We start from the raw sequence: 22,691 nt of genomic DNA, 5'->3' as shown, positions 1-22,691 counted from the left end.
GGCTCTAAGTGACGTAATGAAAGCAGCCTACAATTAAAAAAAAAAAGATAGATGTTAAAATAAGAAGAAACAAGAGATAACATGTGTAATGTAGAACAATGTTGATTATTACTTACATCCTCATCTCCCCCCGTGAAACCAGTGTCCCACTTGTCTACTTCAGTCCCTTTGTAAGTCTCCATGTGGCGCATGCAATATACGCCACAATCTGTCGTGTTCTCGTCATCCTGCCATGGCATTTGAATGCACTCCACTTCAATAATCTTGACTTTCCTAGCAAGGGAGTTTTTCTTTGTTTGAGGTATCTGTAGAAAGCTGTTTTCTGCAGAATATAGTAATTGTAGTGTTTAATTAATTTGAGTAATGTAGATATTAAACTATAGGCTATAGATATTAAATATTAGTATTAGTATATCTTACCAATTTGGCTGGGCAGTTCTCATATCTGTTTTTACTTGGTATTCCTTCAGGCAATAGTTTGTTGTCAATGATATGAAGTTTTGATTTGGGGATGTTAAAGTACATTAAGTAGTAGTGATTGTGCCTCAAGAGTGTAAAGAAAACCTGAAATGAATAATTAAAAGGGATTTAACAAATTGTGTCAAATACAGAAGTAAATTCAATAATCTTAGAATTCACATACTTAGGTATATAGATTTTTTTTTTTTACTTACAAGACTTGCATCAGTTATGTCAATAGCAGTCCCCCTCAACTGGTAGTCAATATTTGTACAGAAGTCACCAACATTCATATTCCTAGCTTTTATCTCAACATTTTCAAGCGTCATCTGTAAAGAAGAGGTTGGGTGTCATATAGTACATTGTTTAAAAAAATGTTTAGTTCAAGACGTGTACTTACGTAAGCAGCCTCTGAGAAGAATATCCTCTTTGGCTGATCAAATGCTCTTTTCATATCAATCATGGTCAATCTGTGTGCCCAAATCTGCAGAATATTGGTAGCTAGTTGCCCACTTGCCAGTGTTGCAAAGTCCTCTCTTGTTGCAAACAGATCATGGGCAGAAAACAACATTTCACTAGAAATAAACAAAACAAATTGATATTACGTTTTGAAATCTTAAAATAATGCACAGGTATGGAATTAAAGTTCATAATGTAAAGTACTCTACTGTTGCATAATGTAAATGTATAATGTACATAATGTTATGAAGTAATACACATAATGTATAACCAGGATACACATAATTTTGAGTATAAGAATAGCGTTTATCTATGATGAGGTATAGCAATTGAAAACATTTATTATAACAAGTTATAGAAGAAATACATACAAAGAAGGGTATTATTCTTCATTTGGTGGCAGGAACGTATAGTCCGAGATCAGTTTTTCCCTGGCTGAAACATTTTTGAGCTTTGAAATGTTGCTTGTCCAGTACGGGGATCGACAGGCCAGAGGGAGCTTCTTGAATTTTCGGTGTGGCCTTTTCCAGACATTGACATCTTCAACCTCATCTTCAGACTCAGCCATGATGCTTTGTAGAGATAGAAAAGTAATTATTAACATGTTTTAACTTTTAAGCAGTAGGCATAATAGCATGATTAAACTAACTAATAAGGCTAAAAATGTACATAATATTATAGCAGAATACACATAAAATATTAAAGCAATATACATAACCACAATTGGTTCATGATTGATGAGATATTAAACTGAACTATAAATTTGTACATAATTACTAGATTAAATACACATAATGATATTGTTAAGTGATAAGTGAGTTTTACCTATCAAATTCAAGTTGGTCTGGAGTTTGTTGTTCCGGGGCTAGTAGTGATTGTGTTGACCCATCAGCTATGTCATCAACCAACTTCTCCAAGATTGTTGCAATTGGGGTCATTGGTGTTGTATTTTCGTCCATTGCTTGTGGTGGTGGTGTGTTGGGTGCTGCTGATGGTGTTGCTGCTGATGTTGGTGCAAATGCTGCTTGTGGTTTTGATGTTGGTGCGTGTGGAGGTGGTGTTGTTTCGGGTGGAGTTGCATTTGTTGTTGCTTCTTCAGGTATGTTTGGTGTAGTAGCATCAGGGCCAGTTGGCGTTAGCAGATGAAATGTGGGTGCAGGGATGTCAGTAGTCGACATGTTCTTTAATGTAGCCATGAATGCTGCTTCAAGTTCAGCAACGGCATCCAAGAAACTTGGCTGGTTGTATATATCATCATCACGTAGTAGGCTCTATGGTGGGGTTGGATTCGGGTTTGGCGTGAGGTTTGCATTGGTGGATAAGTTGCTGAATACATTCTTTATAATATCAATGACAGGGTGTTTGCCCCAACCCCTGCCATGACCTCACCAAACTCCATAATGCTTGTGGTCATTTTCTTCAAGGCTTTGGTGACCTTTTCAACTTCTTGACCTAGTGGCAGTTCCTGAGGTGGTGGCGGCTGTGCAACTGGGATGTATTCAACAACTTTCCCCCTTCCAAAGCCGCCTATGTTTCTATCAACCTTGACCCTTTCTCTCAAATCGCTTGAAGTCCATGAAGTGATTGTAGGAATCCTCTTTCTGACTATCTCTCCTCTAACCTACACCTTGTCTAGGTATGATAGCTTCAAATAGAGAAACAAAACAAAAAGAAAAAAAAAAAAAAAGATAAACCACTCAAAATTAATATCAGTTCAGGATGACATAGTAGACTACACATAACTTCATTAAAAATTGTACATAATTATAAACTATAATATACATAATATATATCCAAAATACACAAAGTTGTAGGACAACATACAAAGTCCATACCATTAGGAAAGTGGCAGGCCCATTGAAGGCTGCCTCACGCTTGCTTCTCCATGATGAGGTGGTGTCAACAAGAGATCTTATTGTGTAAGCACACCAGTTGAAGTCTTTGATTTTGCTGACATCTTGCAGTGAATAGAGGAGCTTGTAGTTGCAAAACATATTCTTGAAACCTTTTATCAGTGTAGAAACAGTGTAGATTATAAAGTCACGCTTGAACATGTCGCCATGGTCACGCCTCTTAATGATCCCATTCAGCATCTGGCTCGTTTTTGGTGCGCCTGTCTTTTATACCCCCACCGTTCTCTCTAAAGTGCAACCAAGTGTTTGAACTGTGGGTCTTTGCTCGTTACTTCACCCTCTATAACAGTCTGTTGGCCTTTGGGGATACCAAGTGTTGAATGTACATCATCATTTCCTAGAAGGAGATCTTCCTCTTCCATATGGATCGAGCATCTACCAACATCAAATCGCTCAAGAAGGTATCTCAGAAGTTCACCATCATATGAAGAAAGTGTTGCACTTAAAAGGGATCCAAACCCTATATCTCGAACAACTTGGTGCTGTTTCGGGCTCAAACTGCTCACAAGTGCACAGAGCTGTTTTGGGGAGATTCTTACAGCCAAGTAATCACTGTGTTTTGTTTTTTTCTTCTTTACTTTTTCCTCATTTCTTATCCTCTTTGGGGTTTTTTTTTTATGTTGGGCAGTTGTACAGGTGTGGGTTGTCTTTTGTTTTTTGGCAGCAGGCTGCTTGGGGTCATCATTGGTATCTGTTTTGATTTCAGCATTTGCTGGTTCAGAATCTGTTTCAGCACCTTTTGATGCAGTAGCAGTATTTTTCCTTCGTTTACCCTCTTTGGCAATTTCTCGTAGCGTAGGATCAGTAGTGATTGGAGGTGTTAATGTAGGTGCAATATTTTTATTTCTTGGAGATCTCCTGGGATTAGTGGTTGTGGTTGACATTTCTGTAATAACATAATACACGTAAACACAAGTCTAAGTAATATGTAACACTAATATATAACACCAGACAGACAATAGATTGGGATTGAGAATTTTTACAGGGGTGCAAATACATAATGTACATAATTCTATGATGTAATACACATAATATATAACCAGGATACACATAATTTTGAGTATAAGAATAGTGGTTATCTATGATGAGGTATAGCAACTGAAAACATTAATGTACATAATCTTATATAAGAATAAACACAAGTCTAAGTAATATGTAACCCTAGTTTACACTGCTGTAATAACATAATACACATAAACACAGTTCTAAGTAATAGGTAACACTAATATTAACACCAGACAGACAATAGATTGGGATTGAGGAGTTTACAGGGGTGCAAATGTATAATGTACATAATGTTATGAAGTAATACACATAATATATAACCAGGATACACATAATTTTGAGTATAAGAATAGTGGTTATCTATGATGAGGTATAGCAACTGAAAACACTAATGTACATAATCTTATATCAGAATAAACACAACTCTAAGTAATATGTAACCCTAGTTGACATTGCTGTAATAACATAATACACATAAACATAGTTCTAAGTAATAGGTAACACTAATATTAACACCAGACAGACAATAGATTGGGATTGAGAAGTTTACAGGGATGCAAATGTATAATGTACATAATGTTATGAAGTAATACACATAATATATAACCAGGATACACATAATTTTGAGTATAAGAATAGCGGTTATCTATGATGAGGTATAGCAACTGAAAACACTAATGTACATAATCTTATATCAGAATAAACACAAGTCTAAGTAATATGTAGCCCTAGTTGACATTGCTGTATTAACATAATGTAGTACTATCATGAATGTCTGGATTTCATGCTCATAGTGTTATGCAATCCTAGTTATGCTCACCTTTCTTCGCGCTGGTGTATTGCTCTTGCAGAGGAATGTGATGAAGGATTCAGACTTTGCGGGTTTTGCTGTCTTTCGCGGAAAATAATGCTATGTGGTTTTGATTTTTTGAATGCTTGAGAGTGGTAATGGAGACTTTGTGAAGAAGAAAGGCCTGATATATATTTAATAAAAAAAAATAGGTGATTGGACGGACGGAGAGGCTTACGTCCCGTTAAATGCCACTAACGGCGAAATTTGAAAACGACATCGTTTCACAGATAGGCACATAGTCCTACGTGCAACATGGTGTATGGTATAACGATTGCATTTTCGCCATCGCGGGAATTTTGTGCGTGCGTGTAATACCCAGCCCGCAACTCTAATTATTAATAGGAATAAGGTCCAAATTGGCCACTGAGCGTAACATGAAAGTGCAATTAGGCCATTGACCAGAAAAAAAAATGCAATTAGACCACTGAACACTCCAAATGTATGCAATTTTACATGATAGCAGGTTACCATCTATTTCATCAGGTTGCCTGCTTAAGTGGATGGTGAGTTGGCATTTTACAATAATTTTTAATAATCAACTTTAAAAATAAAAAAATAAAAAATAAAAATAAAAACGCGGGTGAAATGGATAATTTTTAATAATTAATTTTAAAATAATAAAAAAAAACGCGAGGTGAAATGGATAATTTTTAATAATTAACTTTAAAAATAAAAAATAAAAAAACGTTAGGGTGAAATTGATAATTTTTAATAATTGATTTTATTATATTTTATTTTATTTTATTTTTTATTTTTAAAATTTATTATTAAAAATTATTTAAAAGTGCCAACTCACTATCATTGTAAGCAAGTAACCTGATGAAATGAATGGTAACCTGCTATCAGGTGAAATTGCAAACATTTGGAGTGTTCAGTGGCCTAATTGTACTCTTTTTTTTGTTTAGTGGTCTAATTGCACTTTCAGGTTACGTTCAGACACTTCAGTGGCCAAATTGAACCTTATTCCTTATTAATATTACACTTAAATCTAATAAAAATTTTATACTACAATTTTAATTATCACATTGATTCCTTTTATAAGTTTGAACATTAATCTAAATATAAATAAACTTTAATAAGAGCCAATGATGTTAGTCCTTAATTGAAACTAAAATTGTGTTGGTAGTATAAATTGTATTAAGGGTCCGTTTGGAAAGCAGGAAAATAACTTCTGGAAAATGGGTCATTTTCCTTTCCTGTGTTTGGCTGCACAATGGAAAACTATCTTTTGGTGTTTGGTTCATTTTCCAGAAAATGATGGAAAACTGTCTTTTGGTGTTTGGTTCATTTTCCAGAAAATGAACAGAATGGTATACTTAAACAGTTTAATTATTATATACCAAAAAATATATTTTTATTGTTGTTTGTAGAATATAACAATTTTTATATAAAGTAATTAATTAATTTGATTGCAAATCAATAAAAAGATAATATATAAAATTTCAGTGCGGTGTAACATAATCCAATGTTCTGTAGCTAAACTCCATTTTTACTCCCAACCGAAACCACTCCAAAATCTTCCGTCTTCCGCTGTCCACGGCTGCCGCAGAGCACCGAAAGCTCTTCCTAGTGAATCAAACTGTAACACCCCGTGTTACGGCCTTCAATCGCGAATTAATTATTTAATTAATTCTGTTAATAATAATTAAAAAGTATTTAATTTGATTAGGATTCCCTTTAATTAATTAATATGGTCCACCATGGATTGTGGACCCTTTCCTAAACTAGAGTTTTAAGCCCATTAGAAATAAAGAGGGTAAACCTTTTACTAGTCAAATTCTAATTAGGAATCCTAGACCTATATATCTATTAGGAATAAAGAAAGTAGGCCTATATTATTCAGATTATGATTAGGATTCCTGATTCTATAAATAGGGGATTAGAAAGCAATTAGAAACCTTACCACCCATAGTTATACTACACGAAAATATTCCCGGGAGATTCCCCACCATCGAGCCTAGGGAGATTAAGCGGATGGAAATTTTAGGGAAGAACCTTAATAGCCAAGGGGGGATTAATTAAGGCTAAGAGGTAACCCATGTCTCAACAAAACCTATTTTTCGCTATAATCTCCTTCCTTGACCTCCTTCTATATGCTTGTGTCTTGATTAATACCTCTATGCTGTTTGTGATATATTCTTGATGATTGATAAGATGATTTGTGTGTATTCTTGATAATCTTGATGATGAAAAGAGGTTCTTGATATTGATGTAATGATTCTTGACAAGTCTTGATATTTCTTGATGTTAAAGATAAATTGTGATTTTGATGATTTGGGAGGGATTAGAGCCCTAGGATGGATTGGGAATTTGTATTCTAATGTTCTTGATATATATTGGGTGGGAATTCGCATGTTCGGGTGTTGTTTATGTTTAGAAGTCGTGATAGGATGAGTTATACATGATTCTTGCCTTTGATCCATTAATTGACTACGTGGTGTCGTTAATTGCGTTTAAAAGTGTCTAAGCATGGTTTCGGGTTCCACAAAGGATCCCGGGACGAGTTTGTGATGAAAGAGTCAGTGGGGGGTAGGTGGGGGTAGGGTACCCGCCACCTACCCGCTGCCCGAAGATCACCACCGGGCAGTGGCAGGCGCCGGGCAGACGTCCGCCCGCCGGCAACCCGCTGCCGGGCAGTGATCTCCGGCGGGCAGCCGGTGGGTGACCGTCCACCCACCGGCTACCCGCTGGTTCGTTACCCACCCCGGGTCCTCGGCTTCCCCGTTTGATGTTCCCCATTCCCCGTGGTGTCCCAACGGACCTCGTTTGTCGTGCTTGAGTCTAGTTTGATGTTTCGGGTGCCGTTCGTAGGATAAAAGAGTTTTAGGAATTGCATGCTAGTTGAATCGGTAACCTGTTGACCTAGGTGGAAGTCGTATGAACCCCTTAGGACTATTCTTAGTATGTGAATGATCACACGTAAGCTTAATTATATGTCTCCCCCTTCCCAATGTGCTATTATGTGCTATTGTGTGTTATGTGATGCATGATTCCCCAACTTAGTTGCGATCAAGTTGGCTATACGGGCAGTTGAATGAGCTGAGAACCATCCCAACTGTTAACCAGGCCGGTTAAGATCGGTCAGGTATATAAATAATATATAGGGCTGCGGTCCACTATACGGGCAGTTGAATGGGTTGAGAACCATCCCAACTGTTAACCAGGCTGGTTGAGATCGGTCAGGTATATAAAGATTATATAGGACTACAGGTCCACATGGGCCTCTGTGATATGACCCACCGACCTGGACGCGTCAGGCGGTGTGTAGGGCCAATAAGCCGAGGAAGGCTGTAGTCCACCGACCTGAGTAATCAGGCGGTGTGTAGGGCTACGGCTGGCTGCGATCCACCGAGTGATGGGACAGCGGTGTGTAGGGCCGTAGTCTCCGAGGATCTTCGCCCACCGACTGAGTCCCTCAGCGGTGTGTAGGGCTTGATCCGCTACGGTCCACCGACTGTACGCATCAACAGTGTGTAGGGTTGTAAGTCCCCCCTTGTAAAGGGGATCACGGTCCACCGACTGTGCGCGTCAGCGGTGTGTCGGATTGTGGTCCGACGTTGAGTTCGTCAGCGGTCCTCTATAGGTTGGTTGCGATCAACTCCCTTCATGCCGCGGTATGAGGTAGGGTGCTGCGGGGCCGTGTTAATGCTATACGCATTAACTCTCATGTTCGGGGCATGCGATTGGTCCCGTGGCGCCAGCTCAGTGTGATTGAGTGTCACAAATGATGATTGAATGATGATTGAATGATGATTGAATGATGACATGATTGATGTGGAAATAGACTGTTACCTTAGTTGCGTATTCTTTATGATGATTCTCCTTAACTATTATTATTAAGTGTGTGTTTACCCTATTTGCTGAGTCCGTTCCTGTTTTAAAACTAGTGTCTCTTAAGTATATATCTTCCTGCTTCAAAATGATTTTCGTATATCTATATATATCTATCTATAATGTATTTCAACGCGTTGGAGTGGGTTACCAGCATCTCTCGCTGAACAGATATATTTGGCTTTCAAGCACAGATGAGTAGACCCCGGAGCGCGCTAGAGATCCGAAGCGTAGATTAGTTAGTTTTCCTTTCGGTCTGCGTGTCATGACTATGTATTGACATTGCTTGAGGATATTTAGTTAGTTTAGCTTGTGCATCTGAGTTCTCCAGCTCAGATGTGGCATATCACTCCGCACTCTTATGGTTTTGGGATTTAATGAGAATTTACCTTTATTATATAAGTTTCAAAAGTTTCAAAATTTCAGGGTGTTACACAAACCGCATCGGAAACCAGTCGGAAACCAAATTCCGCATCGGAAACTAGTGAATGGTTTCCGATGCGGAAAACCAGAGCCACTGGTTTCCGCATCGAATGGTTTCCGATGCGAAAAACCAGAGACTCTGGTTTTCCGCATCGTAAACCATTCACTGGTTTCCGATGCGAAAACTAGAGCCACTGGTTTCCCCAGCCGGAAATCAGTTTGGTTTCCGGCTGGGGAAACCACTGAAGAAGAACATTTTTCGGCTGTGGGTTTTCCTCCCCACAATCGGAAAATAATTTTGGAGAAAAAAGCTGAATGTTGAAGGAAGAGGTGAAGTTGGGAGAAAGAGCTGGGAAGGTTTTGCTGCGTGTATGTTTAGATTGGAAGATGGAAAATGACTTCCCCTCAAAAAAAGGGGAAGTCATTTTCCTGAAAAAGGGGCTCATTTTCCATTGACCAAAAGACTATTTTTCATTGACTTTTAGTTTTCCTTGTTTCCAAATACTAGAACCCTGGGTTTCCAAACACACCCTAAGTGTTTGCTCATTAAGTTATTTGTGTTGTTCCTTTTCAATCTTTATAAACAAAAAACTAAGACAAATAATTGAGTATAACTAGACGTAATCATGGTTTGATTTAGGTTCCGAACTATCGGTTCACGATTATAGAAAATGACAAATCGAAATTGACGGTTCGAGTTTGAACTTTTTAAAAAAAGAAAAATTCTATTTTTAATTTTTAAAATACTCTGAAGACAACAATTAATTTTTTTTTTTGAAATTTTTTATATAATGGTTATATCAAATATTTAAACTTTACACTTAGACTAAAAAATAATACTTTTTGACTTAGAACTTAATTTTTTCAATATTAAGTTGCTTACGTATCTTATCGAAATTTTAATAAGAACCAAAATCCATGTAATTCTCTTACATTGTTCTTTGTGTATTTTGTAAAAGTCATTGACTTCCTCTTCGATAACATTTTTTGTTCGACTTAAAACCGAAAACACCCGGTCCCGATTAAAAATCGACGATTCTAATTCCCAAATTTATCAAATTGGAATCAAAATCTTTTGAGTTTTGGTTCCAATTCGATTTGAACTAGACGGTTCAAATCAAACCGTAGTCATCTCTAAGGGTGTGTTTGGAAACATGAAAAATGTCTTATGAAAAATATTTTTCAAAAAATGAGTCATATTACAGAAAATATTTTTCTTTCCAATGTTTGGTTGCATTTCAGAAAACTGTTTTACTGTGTTTGGATTATTTTCCAAATAATGAGCATAGTTGTATTTAAAAAAATCATTATATATATATATATATATATATATATATATATATATATAAAAGCAATGGTTTCATTAAAAAAAAAAAACAAAACAACTGATTTCCGAAGCCAGAAACTAGATAATTGGATTTCTAACAGAAACTAGTAAATAATTTTCGTTGGAAACCATTTAATCTAGTTTCCGTTGGGAACTAGAAATTGAGAACAAGAAAAAAGTTGTTTTGTGTTTTTCAGAAAATGACTTTTCAACCAAAAAAAAGAGGAAGTCATTTTTAAAAAAAAAAAACTTATTTTCCCTTTGAACGAAAATCAATTTTCATTGACCACCATTTTCTCCTTTTATCAAATACTAGAAATCCAAAAAATAATTGAAATCATTTTCTCCAGTTTTCAAACACCGCCTAAATATAACTACAAATATACAAGTACCCTGATAACCCGAACCCGAGTCCGGAGCTGAAAACCCCAGCAAAACCCTGATCTGAAACCCTTCTGTAGCAAGGAGGAGAAAGTGAGAGACTTTCCTTTCTTCACTTTTCTGGCGCTTTGGTGTTTCTCCTCCTTTAATCCTCCATTTCAACAAACACCTGCTGTGCAACTTTGTAAAGCGGGCCAAGAATGGGGAAAGTAACCAAATCGTCTGTTCTGACTTTAGCTGAGAAATGCAAGGTTAAGACGTCTTTTAAGGTTCATTCTTTCCCTATTTTGTTTTACCTTGTGAGAATTCTAACTTTAATTTGTGTGTTTTTGCAGAAAATATTAGCATCAAATTGGCAAGGTAACCTTAACACCATTAAAGCTGATGCTAAGGGAAGGTAATTAGAATGTATCTGATGTATAACTGATATTAATTTTGTATTTTTCATGTTATGGGATAAATTTGAGCTATGAAGCAATACTCATTTAACTTCATATATATGTTGTTTAAATTTTTTTCAGCAAACAGGATATACACAGTTCTAAAGTTAAGTATTTTGTCAAGAAAGGGAAACCGTACATATGGGTACCTGAGAAGGACTTGCATAATGTGGTATGTTTTCTGTCTTCTTGTGGAATAGACTGTATTGACTGTGAAAGTGTGGATATACAAAACTACTTGCTTTAACCACTTGTCACCCTTAGTACTCAATGTCGAAGCAATTCTGGGCTGTTTCATGTGAATTCATTTGTTAGGTATAGTGTACTTGGTATCACGTACTGCAGACTTAGTTTGCCACTTTGAATGTGTTGGATCTGTAACTGAGATTTCCTTATTAATTAACCTATTCTAGTGGAAAAATTAGTTTAGTAATCTAGACAACGATCTAACTGAAAAGGGCATCTTTTAAAAAATTGCCAATGTGTAAAATTTTGGTTTTGGACCCAAGTTGGTGTGAAGGGGAAGCAACTATGTATACGTGATATGATACGCTGCATATAAGGAGAAAAAAATGTATTCATCCATATGCTCCTGCTAGGCTGCTACTACTAAATGATTTAGCCTGCTATGTCCTCTGATAAATAGCATGCCTTCATAGTTTTGACACTTGGCATTTCTCTCTTTGCAAGTGTGCTTCATGTTAACAATCTTAGATTTCAATAAGAAGTTTACTTCTGACAATTAGACTTATCTCTATGAGTTGCTTAGCTTAGGTATGGAGTCGTCCTTTGAGGGGCATAACTTTTTCCTTTTTAATAAGAAGAGCATAACTTTTACATAAAATGAGGGGATGCTATGAGGTCAAAGGGTAATGTAGTGGAGTTTATCATATCTGACTTCTCAAAATTCTGGTTCCTTAGACATGCAACTTTAAAAGGCTGCTCAAAGATGTCTTGATAATGACCTCAAAAAGATCCGTCCCTACCAGTTTTCACTTCTGCTGTTTGTTATCCCAAATGATTTATTGTTTTCTGCATTTCTACACTCCAAACTGCCAAATTGGTATTTATGTCACTTTCTGCTCTGTATTAGAGAGTAATCTATACAGCAAGAACCCACAAATTAATGCTAATTCAGGATAACAATTATATGAAATGACTTGTGGATGATATCAATTAAAAATTTATGATACGAATCATATTAATCCAGTTTGTTTGTTTTTTTTTTTTTTTTTTTTTTTTCACAAGTTTGCACATACCTGAGGAAGTTGAGTTTCTTTTTTGTGCAGAACACAATCATTGATGAGCGTGGTTCTTTCTCAGTAACGGCTCCTTTCCCTGGCCCACTTGCTAATCTGTTTATGTCGATAAAAAGGGTCTCTTTCCTTGAATAGCTGATTTTTATAACATTTTGTTGGCTTATTTCCTGATCTATAATGTGTGGATGTGCAATTTCTTGGTGAAATTTTATTTCAAACTAAGAAAAACTCTTTGTCATATATACAGCTGCCAACTCGGGTTGCTCTGATGGGTGATGTCGTGCCTCTTAAAGATAAAAAGGTTGTACACAATATCTCTCACTTAATAGATTAGTTAACCGCTTCGTTGTGAACTGTGTAATTTGGCAGTACTGCTTTAATTTCTTTTTTCTTTTCTAGAAATCAATTGTTCGTGGACTCTTTATTACTCTAAATTTCATTTTCAATAATTACTATTTTAAAAAGTCATTCCTGGTTTACCCATGGCTAATAGTTTTCCCTCCTGCATGCAAATACGATTTGCTAAGCAGAGGATAACCTATCTTTTAATCCTGTAGAATGTGATAAGCACGTTCTATTGAATCAAGGAGACATTGGACAAATTATCTTGCTATGGGAAGAGGTACTAATGTACTATTATCTTACTCTGTCTTCTTCTTGACTGCAGGCTGAATTGGCTGCAGATACCCTTAGGGAGATTACATCATCGGAGCATAAAACAGTAAAGGATTCAAGTTATTCAGTTTCTGCTATATTGAGTACATCTTGTCTCAGTTATACCTCCCGTAGTGACAACCTCCAGGAGTTACTAGATGAGAATAACAAATATAGTGTGTACAAATTTAATATAAGGTATCAAGTTCTCAGTTCTGCCTTGTTATAGCACAAATTTAATATAAGGTATCAAGGGAATAATCATTTTTTTAGACTCCCCTTACTTCCTAGTGGCTCTGGAACTAAATCTGGCCTGGCAGCTTAATTATAACTTCTGGGGAGAGCTCATAAAATATTGAAATAAAATATAACCATGAGCTAATTAATACATAAGCTTATGTGCTCTGCAGTTCTTGCATGTATATTGACAGCAATGGAGGTAACCATGAAGTGGCTCTAGAGGATATTGAAGCATCAAAGACAGATCCTTTATGTAAGCTCCTAGCTCCTGTAGTGGTTATGCATAAATAATTGTTAAGAAGCAGAACAGTGTTTTTGCTTGGCATTTTCACTTTACATGATATGTTTGTTATCTTCAGCGCCTTTCTGTACAAGCCTGATTGATGGAATTAATCGAAGTGAGATGAGGCGCAGAGCTTTAATCCTCTTCTGTATGACGCACTTGAATGAAAATGCCAAGGTAATTCTGCCAATGAGTTATAAGTTTGATTGCAATTGCACTCTTTTTTTTGGGTTTCCTGTTGGCATAGTAGTGGACAGATATGTGCGAATTATGTCTTGTCTTCATTGTTAGGTTAAATTGCTTCCTATAGAGCCATGTATGAATGCATAGAGAGAGAAAATATTCTTATTTCTTAGCTTGAAGTTGAGTTGGATGTAAATTTTCCATCTCACACTTGTCACTTCCCTTTCTCCTCTATCCTGTCTGTCAAACCAGGGATGCCATGAAATACATAATGAAGTGAATCCATGCATAAGTTAAGTTATCTGTGATTTTTTTTGTGAAGGATGCCTTTCTGCTTTCAATAGACCGAAGGGGATTTGATGTGCTGGGAAAAGTTCTCGGTCCAGTGCAGGGTGATGGGTCTCGTGAGTACCGGTGGAAGGAGTTCAGAATTGCACTCAAGAAAGAGGCAGCCGATGTAGAAACATTCTGTCATCAGCTAGTTGAAATGGAAGAGGAAGCACTCAAGAGCGTGTCTAGTTTTACCGGCCTATGATCAATACTTTTGCATGGCACACGAGTCGCAGATGAAAGTAAGATGCAACAAAGTTAAAATAGACTCTAATTGAAGTTGGGAAATATTTGTACATTATAAATCTGGTTGCTATAGGAAAGAAATGCGTATTTTATGCAATGGATTATTTTTTTGGTGTAAACCACGAGGTATTTCGGGTCTATCTCCGTCTATCTCACCCAACTAATCCTCGTTCGCTCGGCATGAGAGCTGGTCTGAGAGAGAATTGTTACTTGTAAAAATTGAACCCGAGTTATCTCAAGAATCATCACACAGATGTTCATTTGTCACGTGAGCTACTCCTTTAGGTCATTTAATATTTTTGTTTCCGAAGTAGTGTATTCACTATTGCTTGACTTGAAAAATAAGGTAGAGTATTAAATGCAGTATTCTCAGGGATGTTGTGGTTGGAGGGTAAAATGAACAGTTTTCTTGTTGCATACACATAATGGAACAAAATGCAGCTGTTACAAGACTCAACTGAAAAAGGCAGACATTATTTGATATTTGCGTGACTTCCTGGCATTCATTATTTAAGTGTTTGAACAATGAATACCAATTTCAAACAGCCATTTTAGAAGTCAGAAAATTGTTTCAATGCAAAGACAACTACAAAGAAACTAGGCAAAAAATGGCAAAGACTCAAAATGTCCGAACCTAGAACAGAACGAACACCAGCATTAATCAACTTCTTCGATCTTGGGACCTGCGCCGCCTGCAGCAGCAGCAGCAGCTGCTGCAGCTCCCGGAGGTACATCAGCAGCATTCATGCCAGGAGGCATATTAGCACCACCAACTCCCTGGTACATCTTGGCGATAATGGGGTTGCAAATGCCCTCCAGCTCCTTCATCTTATCATCAAACTCATCCACTTCTGCCAGTTGATTCCCATCCAACCACTGGATGGTCTGGTCGATAGCGTTTTCAATTTTCATCTTATCGGCATCACTGAGCTTGGAGCTGATCTTTTCGTCTTTGATTGTGTTTCTCATATTGTACGCGTAGTTCTCCAAGCTATTCTTGGCTTCCACCTTTTTCTTGTGATCCTCGTCCTCAGCTTTGTACTTCTCAGCTTCCTGAACCATCTTCTCGATTTCGTCCTTGGACAGCCTTCCCTTGTCATTTGTGATGGTGATCTTATTCTTCTGCCCAGTTGTTTTATCCTCCGCTGACACATTCAGGATGCCATTGGCATCGATATCAAAACAGACAGTGATCTGAGGGACACCTCTCGGGGCGGGAGGAATGCCAGAGAGTTCAAATTTACCCAGCAAGTTGTTATCTCTGGTCCTTGTTCTCTCTCCCTCAAACACTTGGATTAACACTCCGGGCTGGTTGTCAGAGTAGGTTGAGAACACCTGTTCCTTCTTTGTGGGTATGGTAGTATTCCTTGGAATGAGAACAGTCATAACACCTCCTGCAGTCTCCAGACCCAGGGAAAGTGGGGTAACATCCAAAAGCAGAAGGTCTTGAACCTTCTCATTCCCCTCACCACTCAAGATTGCTGCTTGTACAGCCGCACCATAAGCAACAGCCTCATCGGGGTTAATGCTCTTGCAGAGGTCCTTGCCATTGAAGAAGTCTTGCAACAATTGCTGGACCTTGGGAATCCTAGTTGATCCACCCACTAGGACAATGTCATGTACAGTGCTCTTATCCATTTTGGCATCTCTCAAACACTTCTCAACAGGCTCCATGCATTTCCTGAACAGATCCATGTTCAACTCCTCAAAACGGGCACGGGTGATGGTAGAGTAAAAATCAATGCCCTCGTAAAGAGAATCAATTTCAATAGTTGTCTGGGCAGTAGATGAGAGAGTCCTCTTAGCCCTTTCACAAGAAGTTCTTAGCCTTCTAAGGGCTCTAGGATTTCCAGTTATGTCCTTCTTGTGCTTCCTCTTGAACTCTTGACTAAAATGGTTCACCATTCTGTTATCAAAGTCCTCTCCACCAAGGTGAGTGTCACCAGCAGTGGCCTTCACCTCAAAGATACCTTCCTCAATGGTGAGAAGTGAGACATCAAAAGTACCCCCACCGAGATCAAAGATAAGCACGTTCTTCTCACCCACACTGCTTGCCTTGTTGTCAAGGCCATAGGCAATGGCAGCAGCAGTGGGCTCGTTGATGATACGCATAACATTGAGGCCAGCAATTGTGCCGGCATCCTTGGTAGCTTGACGCTGAGAGTCATTGAAGTATGCTGGGACAGTAACAACAGCATTCTTCACTGTTGTCCCAAGGAAGGCCTCTGCTATCTCCTTCATTTTGATAAGAACCATGGAGGAGATCTCCTCAGCCGCGAACTGCTTCTCCTCACTCTTGTAGTTGACCACAATCATAGGCTTCTCACCAGGTCCAGCAACAACCTTGAAAGGCCAGAGTTTCATGTCACTCTGGACTGATGGATCACTGATTCTCCTGCCAATCAACCGCTTTGCATCTATCATAAAAAACACACACTCACCACGTTATTTCTTTCTATAAAAACAATAGATGGGAAAAGTTATCATATATTCCCTGCATTACAAGATGAAAGCAACAAAATCCTTCATCCAATACCCAATACATCCACGAACAAGCCTATTTAATTAGAGTCAGTCTACAAACTTGGTCTATACAAGACCATTAACAGATAAAATATACATACAAACGTTCACCCGGGCAGTGAGACTTGCGCGACGAAATTAAATATTTGGCGACAGTTTATTACAGACATACAGCATACTCTGAATTTTTTAGTTAGTGTATGAATCCATCAAATCTTCAACCTTGTACGTAAAACTCAGAACAAAAAAGAGGCAAATATTCATTTTCCAGGGCAGACAACCAAGGCAATTTACAGAATTACAGTAATGAAGGAATTTGGGGCGAGATCGTACCAATTAAGGACTTTAAAAAGCTTAAGCATCCACTTATTAGTGACAAAATCATAAACGAACCAATTAAGGACTTTAAAAAGCTTAAGCATCCACTTATGACAAAATCATAAACGTTCACCCTGGCCGTAGGACTTGCGCGACGAAATTAAATATTTGGCGACAGTTTATTACAGCATACTTAAATACTCCGTGTTTCTTTAGTTAGTGTATGAATCCATCAAATCTTCATCGTTGTACGTAAAACTCGAGAAAACACGCAAATATTCATTTTCCAGGGCAAAAAACCAGGGAAATTTACAGTAAGGAAGGAATATGGTGCGAGATCGTACCGAAAACGGTGTTCGTCGGGTTCATGGCGACCTGGTTCTTAGCAGCGTCGCCGATGAGACGCTCGGAATCAGTGAAACCCACGTAAGACGGAGTGGTCCGGTTGCCCTGGTCATTAGCGATGATCTCCACACGGTCATGTTGCCAAATGCCAACGCACGAGTACGTCGTCCCGAGGTCGATTCCGATCGCCGATCCATCACCTTTTCCGGCCATTGTGATCGCTCTGATTGAGAAATTTTTCACAGAAGAGATCTGGAGAAGTTAGGAATGGGAACTTGAAGTCGAGAAGAGGTCGGAGTGAGAAGAGAGAGTCTCCAGCTTTTCTGTTGAGAAGAGAGGAGAACGGTACGGAGCTGAGTGGCGCCAATTTTTTTGTATTCAGTTGGGGACGGTTTCAAACTTCCAGAATCTTCTGGAGACCCAAAGGGTCATATGGTAACTTGGTGACCTGAAATTACAAAAACAAACAAAAATAACTATAATTCTAAATTCTCTGATAATTAAAAAGTAAATTATTTTCCTCTCAAAAAAAAAAGTAAATTATTTTTGATAATTTTTTTTTTAGTATTATTGACCTGTTGCAATTTACAAATGTAGTATTTGTTCATAACTCCTTTCACAATCTACCGAAGCACAAAGAATGAGAAAAAAGAATTTAAAAAATACAATTGAACGCACACAAAGGTGCCTAGTTCACACGCGTATTAGGAGATTGGAGTGGTTGCCAGCCTGGCGACTGCTCCAATTCTCATCCATTTTAAGATTATTTTTGTATAAATTAATTTGATGTTGGAATTCATAAAAAATTTATACAAAATTTCACAAGTAGATATACCCTTACAAACAATTCAATAAGAATTTAGGTATTGTTAATCGTGTTTAAATGTGTTGACAAAGCATAAATCGTGATTAATAAACATTAATTTTAACGATTTTTCATTGTCAATATTAATTCAATATATTATATTATTTTTCATGGCTTCAGTAGGTTCAAATTGAAAAAGTAATTATGAATAGATACTACGTTGTAACAGAGTCAACAGTATTAAAAAATAATAATAATTCTTCTTTATTATTCATTCAAATTTGTTTGAGTTTTATTCTTGATCCTTCATTCAAATTTTCTTGAATTTTTGTACTAGCCCTTAAAAGATTTTTTTTTTTTTTTTTTTTTTTTAAACTCTACATGATAAAGGGTAAAGTAGTAGTTTCATACATCTCTTCCTCTCTTCATTTGCATTACGTTTCAACCCCAAACTTATATTTGTTGCATATAATGTTAATAATGACTTTTTATTGTATTAATTAATATGAAAATAAGTTATAAATCAGCTAAGTAATTTGTAGATAATAAAATGACAGAACTATAATATTGGTCAAGTTGTAAGCCACATTTACCAAGCATGAAACTTGTATTTATATCAATTGAGTCACAATGACTCACTTTGTCGCGTAATTTCAACTAATAAAAATTTAGTTCATAACAAGTACAAATTGTATAGTTCCAAAAGAAATCATTAAGTAAATTGAGCATCTTACCTTGATCAAGTTCATTGTACATAATGTTTTTAGTATGATTTATGAGTTATAATGATATGTCTGCTGTCCTAATATTGTTAAATAAAAATTCCCTACTTTTTATGCTTAATTTTATAAAATTAATTAACAAATTTTTTTTTAATAAAAATTATATAAAATACTCCGTAATAGTGGTACATGGATTTGTATATATACTTCAATATATAAGAGCAATGATACCCCCGACTTGCGACTCGATTCTGTACATCCATACTGCATCTTCATCCGAGGGCTCAGATTTCATCTCACATTCTAGAATCCGGCTTCACGTTCCCCCACAACCTTATACATACACGCACAAACCCGTAGAGAGAGAGAAGAAGAAGAAGAAGAGCACCAAAGCTCCCATCATCATCATCATCATCATCATCATCATCATCATCCTCTGTTTCTCCACTCCATTCCCGCTCTCTCTCTCTTTCTCTTTCTCTCTTCGATCTCGAGGTTTCCCAAAGGTATCTCATTTTCAATCCGTGGATCAATTCATCGATCTCTTTGTTTATTTGAATTCTGTTTTTCATTGAAAAAGATTGTTCTTTGGTGGAAGAATTGTATGATTGTAGAACGTTTTGAAAATTTGGGAGCGTTTTTCATTTTTGTTTTTTAAGGTAGATTCGTGGGTTATGTTTTTTCTTGATGCAATTTTATATTGATTTGGTAGTGTTTTGAATTGTACGAGATTAGGCTGAATCGGTGGACTGTTGCATTTTACTTGAATGCTACAATTTGATATTATTCCGCTTTCTTCTCTTTTATTCTCAATGAAATGATTGTGGAGCAATGTGAAGATGATTCTTTTATTACTTGGGTGTTTGTAGATTGAATGATTTGAAATTGGAACATTGCTAATAATTATGACAGATTGAGTTGTTTTATTCAATCGGTAATCGGTGATGATTAGATCAGACTGAGATTCCATTCTCCATGACAGATTGGATTGTTCATTTCAGTGCTCTCTTATACTTGTTTGATGTGCTACATTCTCTTGAATCTTTGCTTATCATGTTGCAATGCATTAGTTTCTATAGATTAATGCATTGTAATTGATCATTTATGGGCAAGAAGATCACTCTGATCCACCCCCTGACAATAATGATATAAGGAATATTTTTTTGGTTACAAGGATAACCCACTCGAGGATGTGCATTGGGTAAATAATCAGCCTAGTTTGCCGTCTGCTCAAACCAAGAAGGCCAATAGGCTACTCCCACTATGGAGTGGAACATAGAACCTTGGTTGGGGTTGCCTGCCCCCATATGAGGGATTTTTTTGATAATAATAGAGAGTAGAGAGATAGATGTTGGAGATGAATGGCTATCTATCTTTGTGTAATTATTATTATAAGTTTGATTTTTGCTGCAGGAGGTAGCATAAGATGGCAGATGGGGAGGATGTTCAACCACTTGTCTGTGACAATGGGACAGGAATGGTTAAGGTACCATTTTGTGTTGGTTCGGCTATTACAAAGTTGAGATAAAAGTGTAGTCATGGTTTTTGATCGGGTTTTTTATTCATTTTAATGACTAGGCTGGGTTTGCTGGAGATGATGCTCCACGAGCTGTTTTCCCTAGCATTGTTGGGCGCCCCCGTCACACTGGTGTCATGGTGGGTATGGGTCAAAAAGATGCATATGTGGGAGATGAAGCTCAGTCGAAGCGAGGTATCTTAACCTTGAAATACCCAATTGAGCACGGTATTGTTAACAACTGGGATGATATGGAGAAGATATGGCATCACACATTCTATAACGAGCTTCGTGTTGCCCCTGAGGAGCACCCTGTCCTCCTTACTGAAGCACCTCTCAACCCTAAGGCTAATCGTGAAAAAATGACTCAAATCATGTTTGAGACATTCAACACCCCAGCTATGTATGTTGCTATCCAAGCCGTTCTCTCTCTGTATGCTAGTGGGCGTACCACTGGTATTGTGTTGGACTCTGGTGACGGTGTGAGTCACACTGTCCCCATCTATGAAGGTTATGCCCTTCCACACGCCATCCTTCGTCTTGACTTGGCTGGCCGTGACCTCACCGACAATTTGATGAAGATACTCACGGAGCGTGGTTACTCCTTCACCACTTCAGCCGAGCGTGAAATTGTGCGAGACATGAAAGAAAAGCTTTCGTACATAGCTCTTGATTACGAGCAGGAGCTTGAGACTTCAAAGACTAGCTCTTCTGTGGAGAAGAGCTATGAGCTTCCTGATGGGCAGGTGATCACCATCGGTAATGAGCGTTTCCGTTGCCCTGAAGTCCTTTTCCAACCTTCAATGATCGGGATGGAAGCTGCAGGGATCCACGAGACCACATACAACTCTATCATGAAATGTGACGTGGATATTAGGAAGGACCTCTACGGGAACATTGTACTCAGCGGTGGCACTACCATGTTTGGGGGGATTGCTGATAGAATGAGCAAGGAAATCACAGCGTTGGCTCCTAGCAGCATGAAGATCAAGGTCGTCGCACCACCCGAGAGGAAATATAGTGTTTGGATCGGAGGCTCTATCTTAGCCTCACTCAGCACCTTCCAACAGGTCTCTCGCTCCTCACTATCACTATCACTAATCTCAATTCTTTCTTTCTTTCTGCCTCACACTATTTATTTCAATTTCATTTTCTTTCTTCATTACAGATGTGGATTGCCAAGGCAGAGTACGATGAATCTGGTCCATCAATTGTGCACCGAAAGTGCTTCTAGTTTTCTCCAAGACCATCGCCTGCTGCTGGAGACCAAATTTCTTCACTTCTTTCCTACTGGGTCAGGAGTTGACCTTGCAACCTTAAATTTTTTCTTTTAATTTTTTGTGTACTTGTTCTGTCTGGTCGTTCTATGTATGGACGGTGAGAAGGCTGAGAGTTTACTGTTCCAATTCTTATATTTTTGTTGGTTTAGAAGTTTTATCCATTCCTCGAATCCCCCTTTTTAGCTTTTTTTTCTTTTATAAATGCTTTACAATGGCTTTGTTCTACTTATTATTCATTCATAAATTAATGAGAATTTCCTTCGATTATTGTTCATGAGATAATTTTTGGGTTTCTGCTGTTAACTGTGATGTGGCAGTGAGTTTACCAAATATTGTTGCAGATTTAGAGATTATTCGTCATTGTGAGAACAGTTGGTTATACCATAGATCAGGTCCACCTTGCAAGGTGACCTGAGTTCAAAATACACAATTTACATATTAAATATTCAAAATACATAATTTATATACTAAATACAAATATTCATAATTTAATGTTTACAATTTACCTTTTACAAAATTGTGATCATTTAGTATGTAATTTGTGTATCTTGAACTTGAATTTACACAATAATTTGCATTTTGAGAAGGCTTAGGCTATTTTATCTTTGAAATACTCTTTTATTTTCAAAAGTCGATTTTGTCTCCATACTATTAAATTTACAATTTTTCACTATCTTTTATGCATCACTGTTATATTCTTTCACTTTCAAAAGCGGTTTATTTTTAATAAAGTACAGATGATGGTAAATGGCAGTAAAAGCAGGTTGCAAGCTTACAACTCATTGTGACATTAAAACAAAAGAAAAATATTTTTGTTGTTGTTGTTTTTTTTGTTTTTTTTTGTTTTTGTTTTTGTTTTTTATTTTTTTGTTTTGTTTTGTTTTGTTTTTTTTTTT

General features: G+C 37.3%; 3 protein-coding genes across 3 annotated transcripts; 2 read left to right on the top strand and 1 right to left on the bottom strand.

The window, feature by feature from the left end:
- The first annotated feature begins 10,654 nt into the window (after positions 1–10,654).
- LOC109187178 lies at positions 10,655–14,383 on the top strand. Its single transcript, XM_019337299.1, has 9 exons — positions 10,655–10,902; positions 10,987–11,048; positions 11,173–11,263; positions 12,381–12,467; positions 12,598–12,651; positions 13,018–13,202; positions 13,415–13,497; positions 13,604–13,704; positions 14,033–14,383. The coding sequence occupies exons 1-9, from the start codon at positions 10,852–10,854 to the stop codon at positions 14,243–14,245; spliced, it is 927 nt and encodes a 308-aa protein (XP_019192844.1). The 5' UTR covers positions 10,655–10,851; the 3' UTR covers positions 14,246–14,383.
- A 307-nt stretch (positions 14,384–14,690) lies between these two features.
- LOC109187175 (heat shock cognate 70 kDa protein 2-like) lies at positions 14,691–17,813 on the bottom strand. Its single transcript, XM_019337297.1, has 2 exons — positions 17,472–17,813; positions 14,691–16,703 (listed from the first exon to the last, which is right to left on the bottom strand). The coding sequence occupies exons 1-2, from the start codon at positions 17,683–17,685 to the stop codon at positions 14,944–14,946; spliced, it is 1,974 nt and encodes a 657-aa protein (XP_019192842.1). The 5' UTR covers positions 17,686–17,813; the 3' UTR covers positions 14,691–14,943.
- A 1,429-nt stretch (positions 17,814–19,242) lies between these two features.
- LOC109187177 (actin-97) lies at positions 19,243–22,059 on the top strand. The gene is made up of 4 exons (XM_019337298.1): positions 19,243–19,505; positions 20,413–20,485; positions 20,578–21,585; positions 21,684–22,059. Exons 2-4 carry the CDS (start codon positions 20,426–20,428, stop codon positions 21,747–21,749), a joined length of 1,134 nt encoding a protein of 377 aa, XP_019192843.1. The 5' UTR covers positions 19,243–19,505; positions 20,413–20,425; the 3' UTR covers positions 21,750–22,059.
- Positions 22,060–22,691: the final 632 nt, after the last annotated feature.

This window comes from Ipomoea nil, unplaced genomic scaffold, assembly GCF_001879475.1.
Source record: "Ipomoea nil cultivar Tokyo-kokei standard unplaced genomic scaffold, Asagao_1.1 scaffold1418, whole genome shotgun sequence".
In the NCBI taxonomy this organism is placed as follows: Eukaryota; Viridiplantae; Streptophyta; class Magnoliopsida; order Solanales; family Convolvulaceae; genus Ipomoea; species Ipomoea nil.
The sequence above is the reverse complement of the archived record's forward strand: the minus strand, read 5'-3'. Positions and strand labels throughout refer to the sequence as shown.

Excerpts from the sequence above, each read along its gene's own strand:
- LOC109187178 (XM_019337299.1), top strand. The coding sequence starts at position 10,852 with ATGGGGAAAGTAACCAAATCGTCTGTTCTGACTTTAGCTGAGAAATGC. Across the intron at positions 12,468-12,597 it reads TGTTTATGTCGATAAAAAGG|CTGCCAACTCGGGTTGCTCT; the intron begins GTCTCTTTCCTT and ends TCATATATACAG. Across the intron at positions 13,498-13,603 it reads ATCAAAGACAGATCCTTTAT|CGCCTTTCTGTACAAGCCTG; the intron begins GTAAGCTCCTAG and ends TGTTATCTTCAG.
- LOC109187175 (XM_019337297.1), bottom strand. The coding sequence starts at position 17,685 with ATGGCCGGAAAAGGTGATGGATCGGCGATCGGAATCGACCTCGGGACG. Across the intron at positions 16,704-17,471 it reads CCCGACGAACACCGTTTTCG|ATGCAAAGCGGTTGATTGGC; the intron begins GTACGATCTCGC and ends TTTTTATGATAG.
- LOC109187177 (XM_019337298.1), top strand. The coding sequence starts at position 20,426 with ATGGCAGATGGGGAGGATGTTCAACCACTTGTCTGTGACAATGGGACA. Across the intron at positions 20,486-20,577 it reads ATGGGACAGGAATGGTTAAG|GCTGGGTTTGCTGGAGATGA; the intron begins GTACCATTTTGT and ends TTTAATGACTAG. Across the intron at positions 21,586-21,683 it reads CACTCAGCACCTTCCAACAG|ATGTGGATTGCCAAGGCAGA; the intron begins GTCTCTCGCTCC and ends TCTTCATTACAG.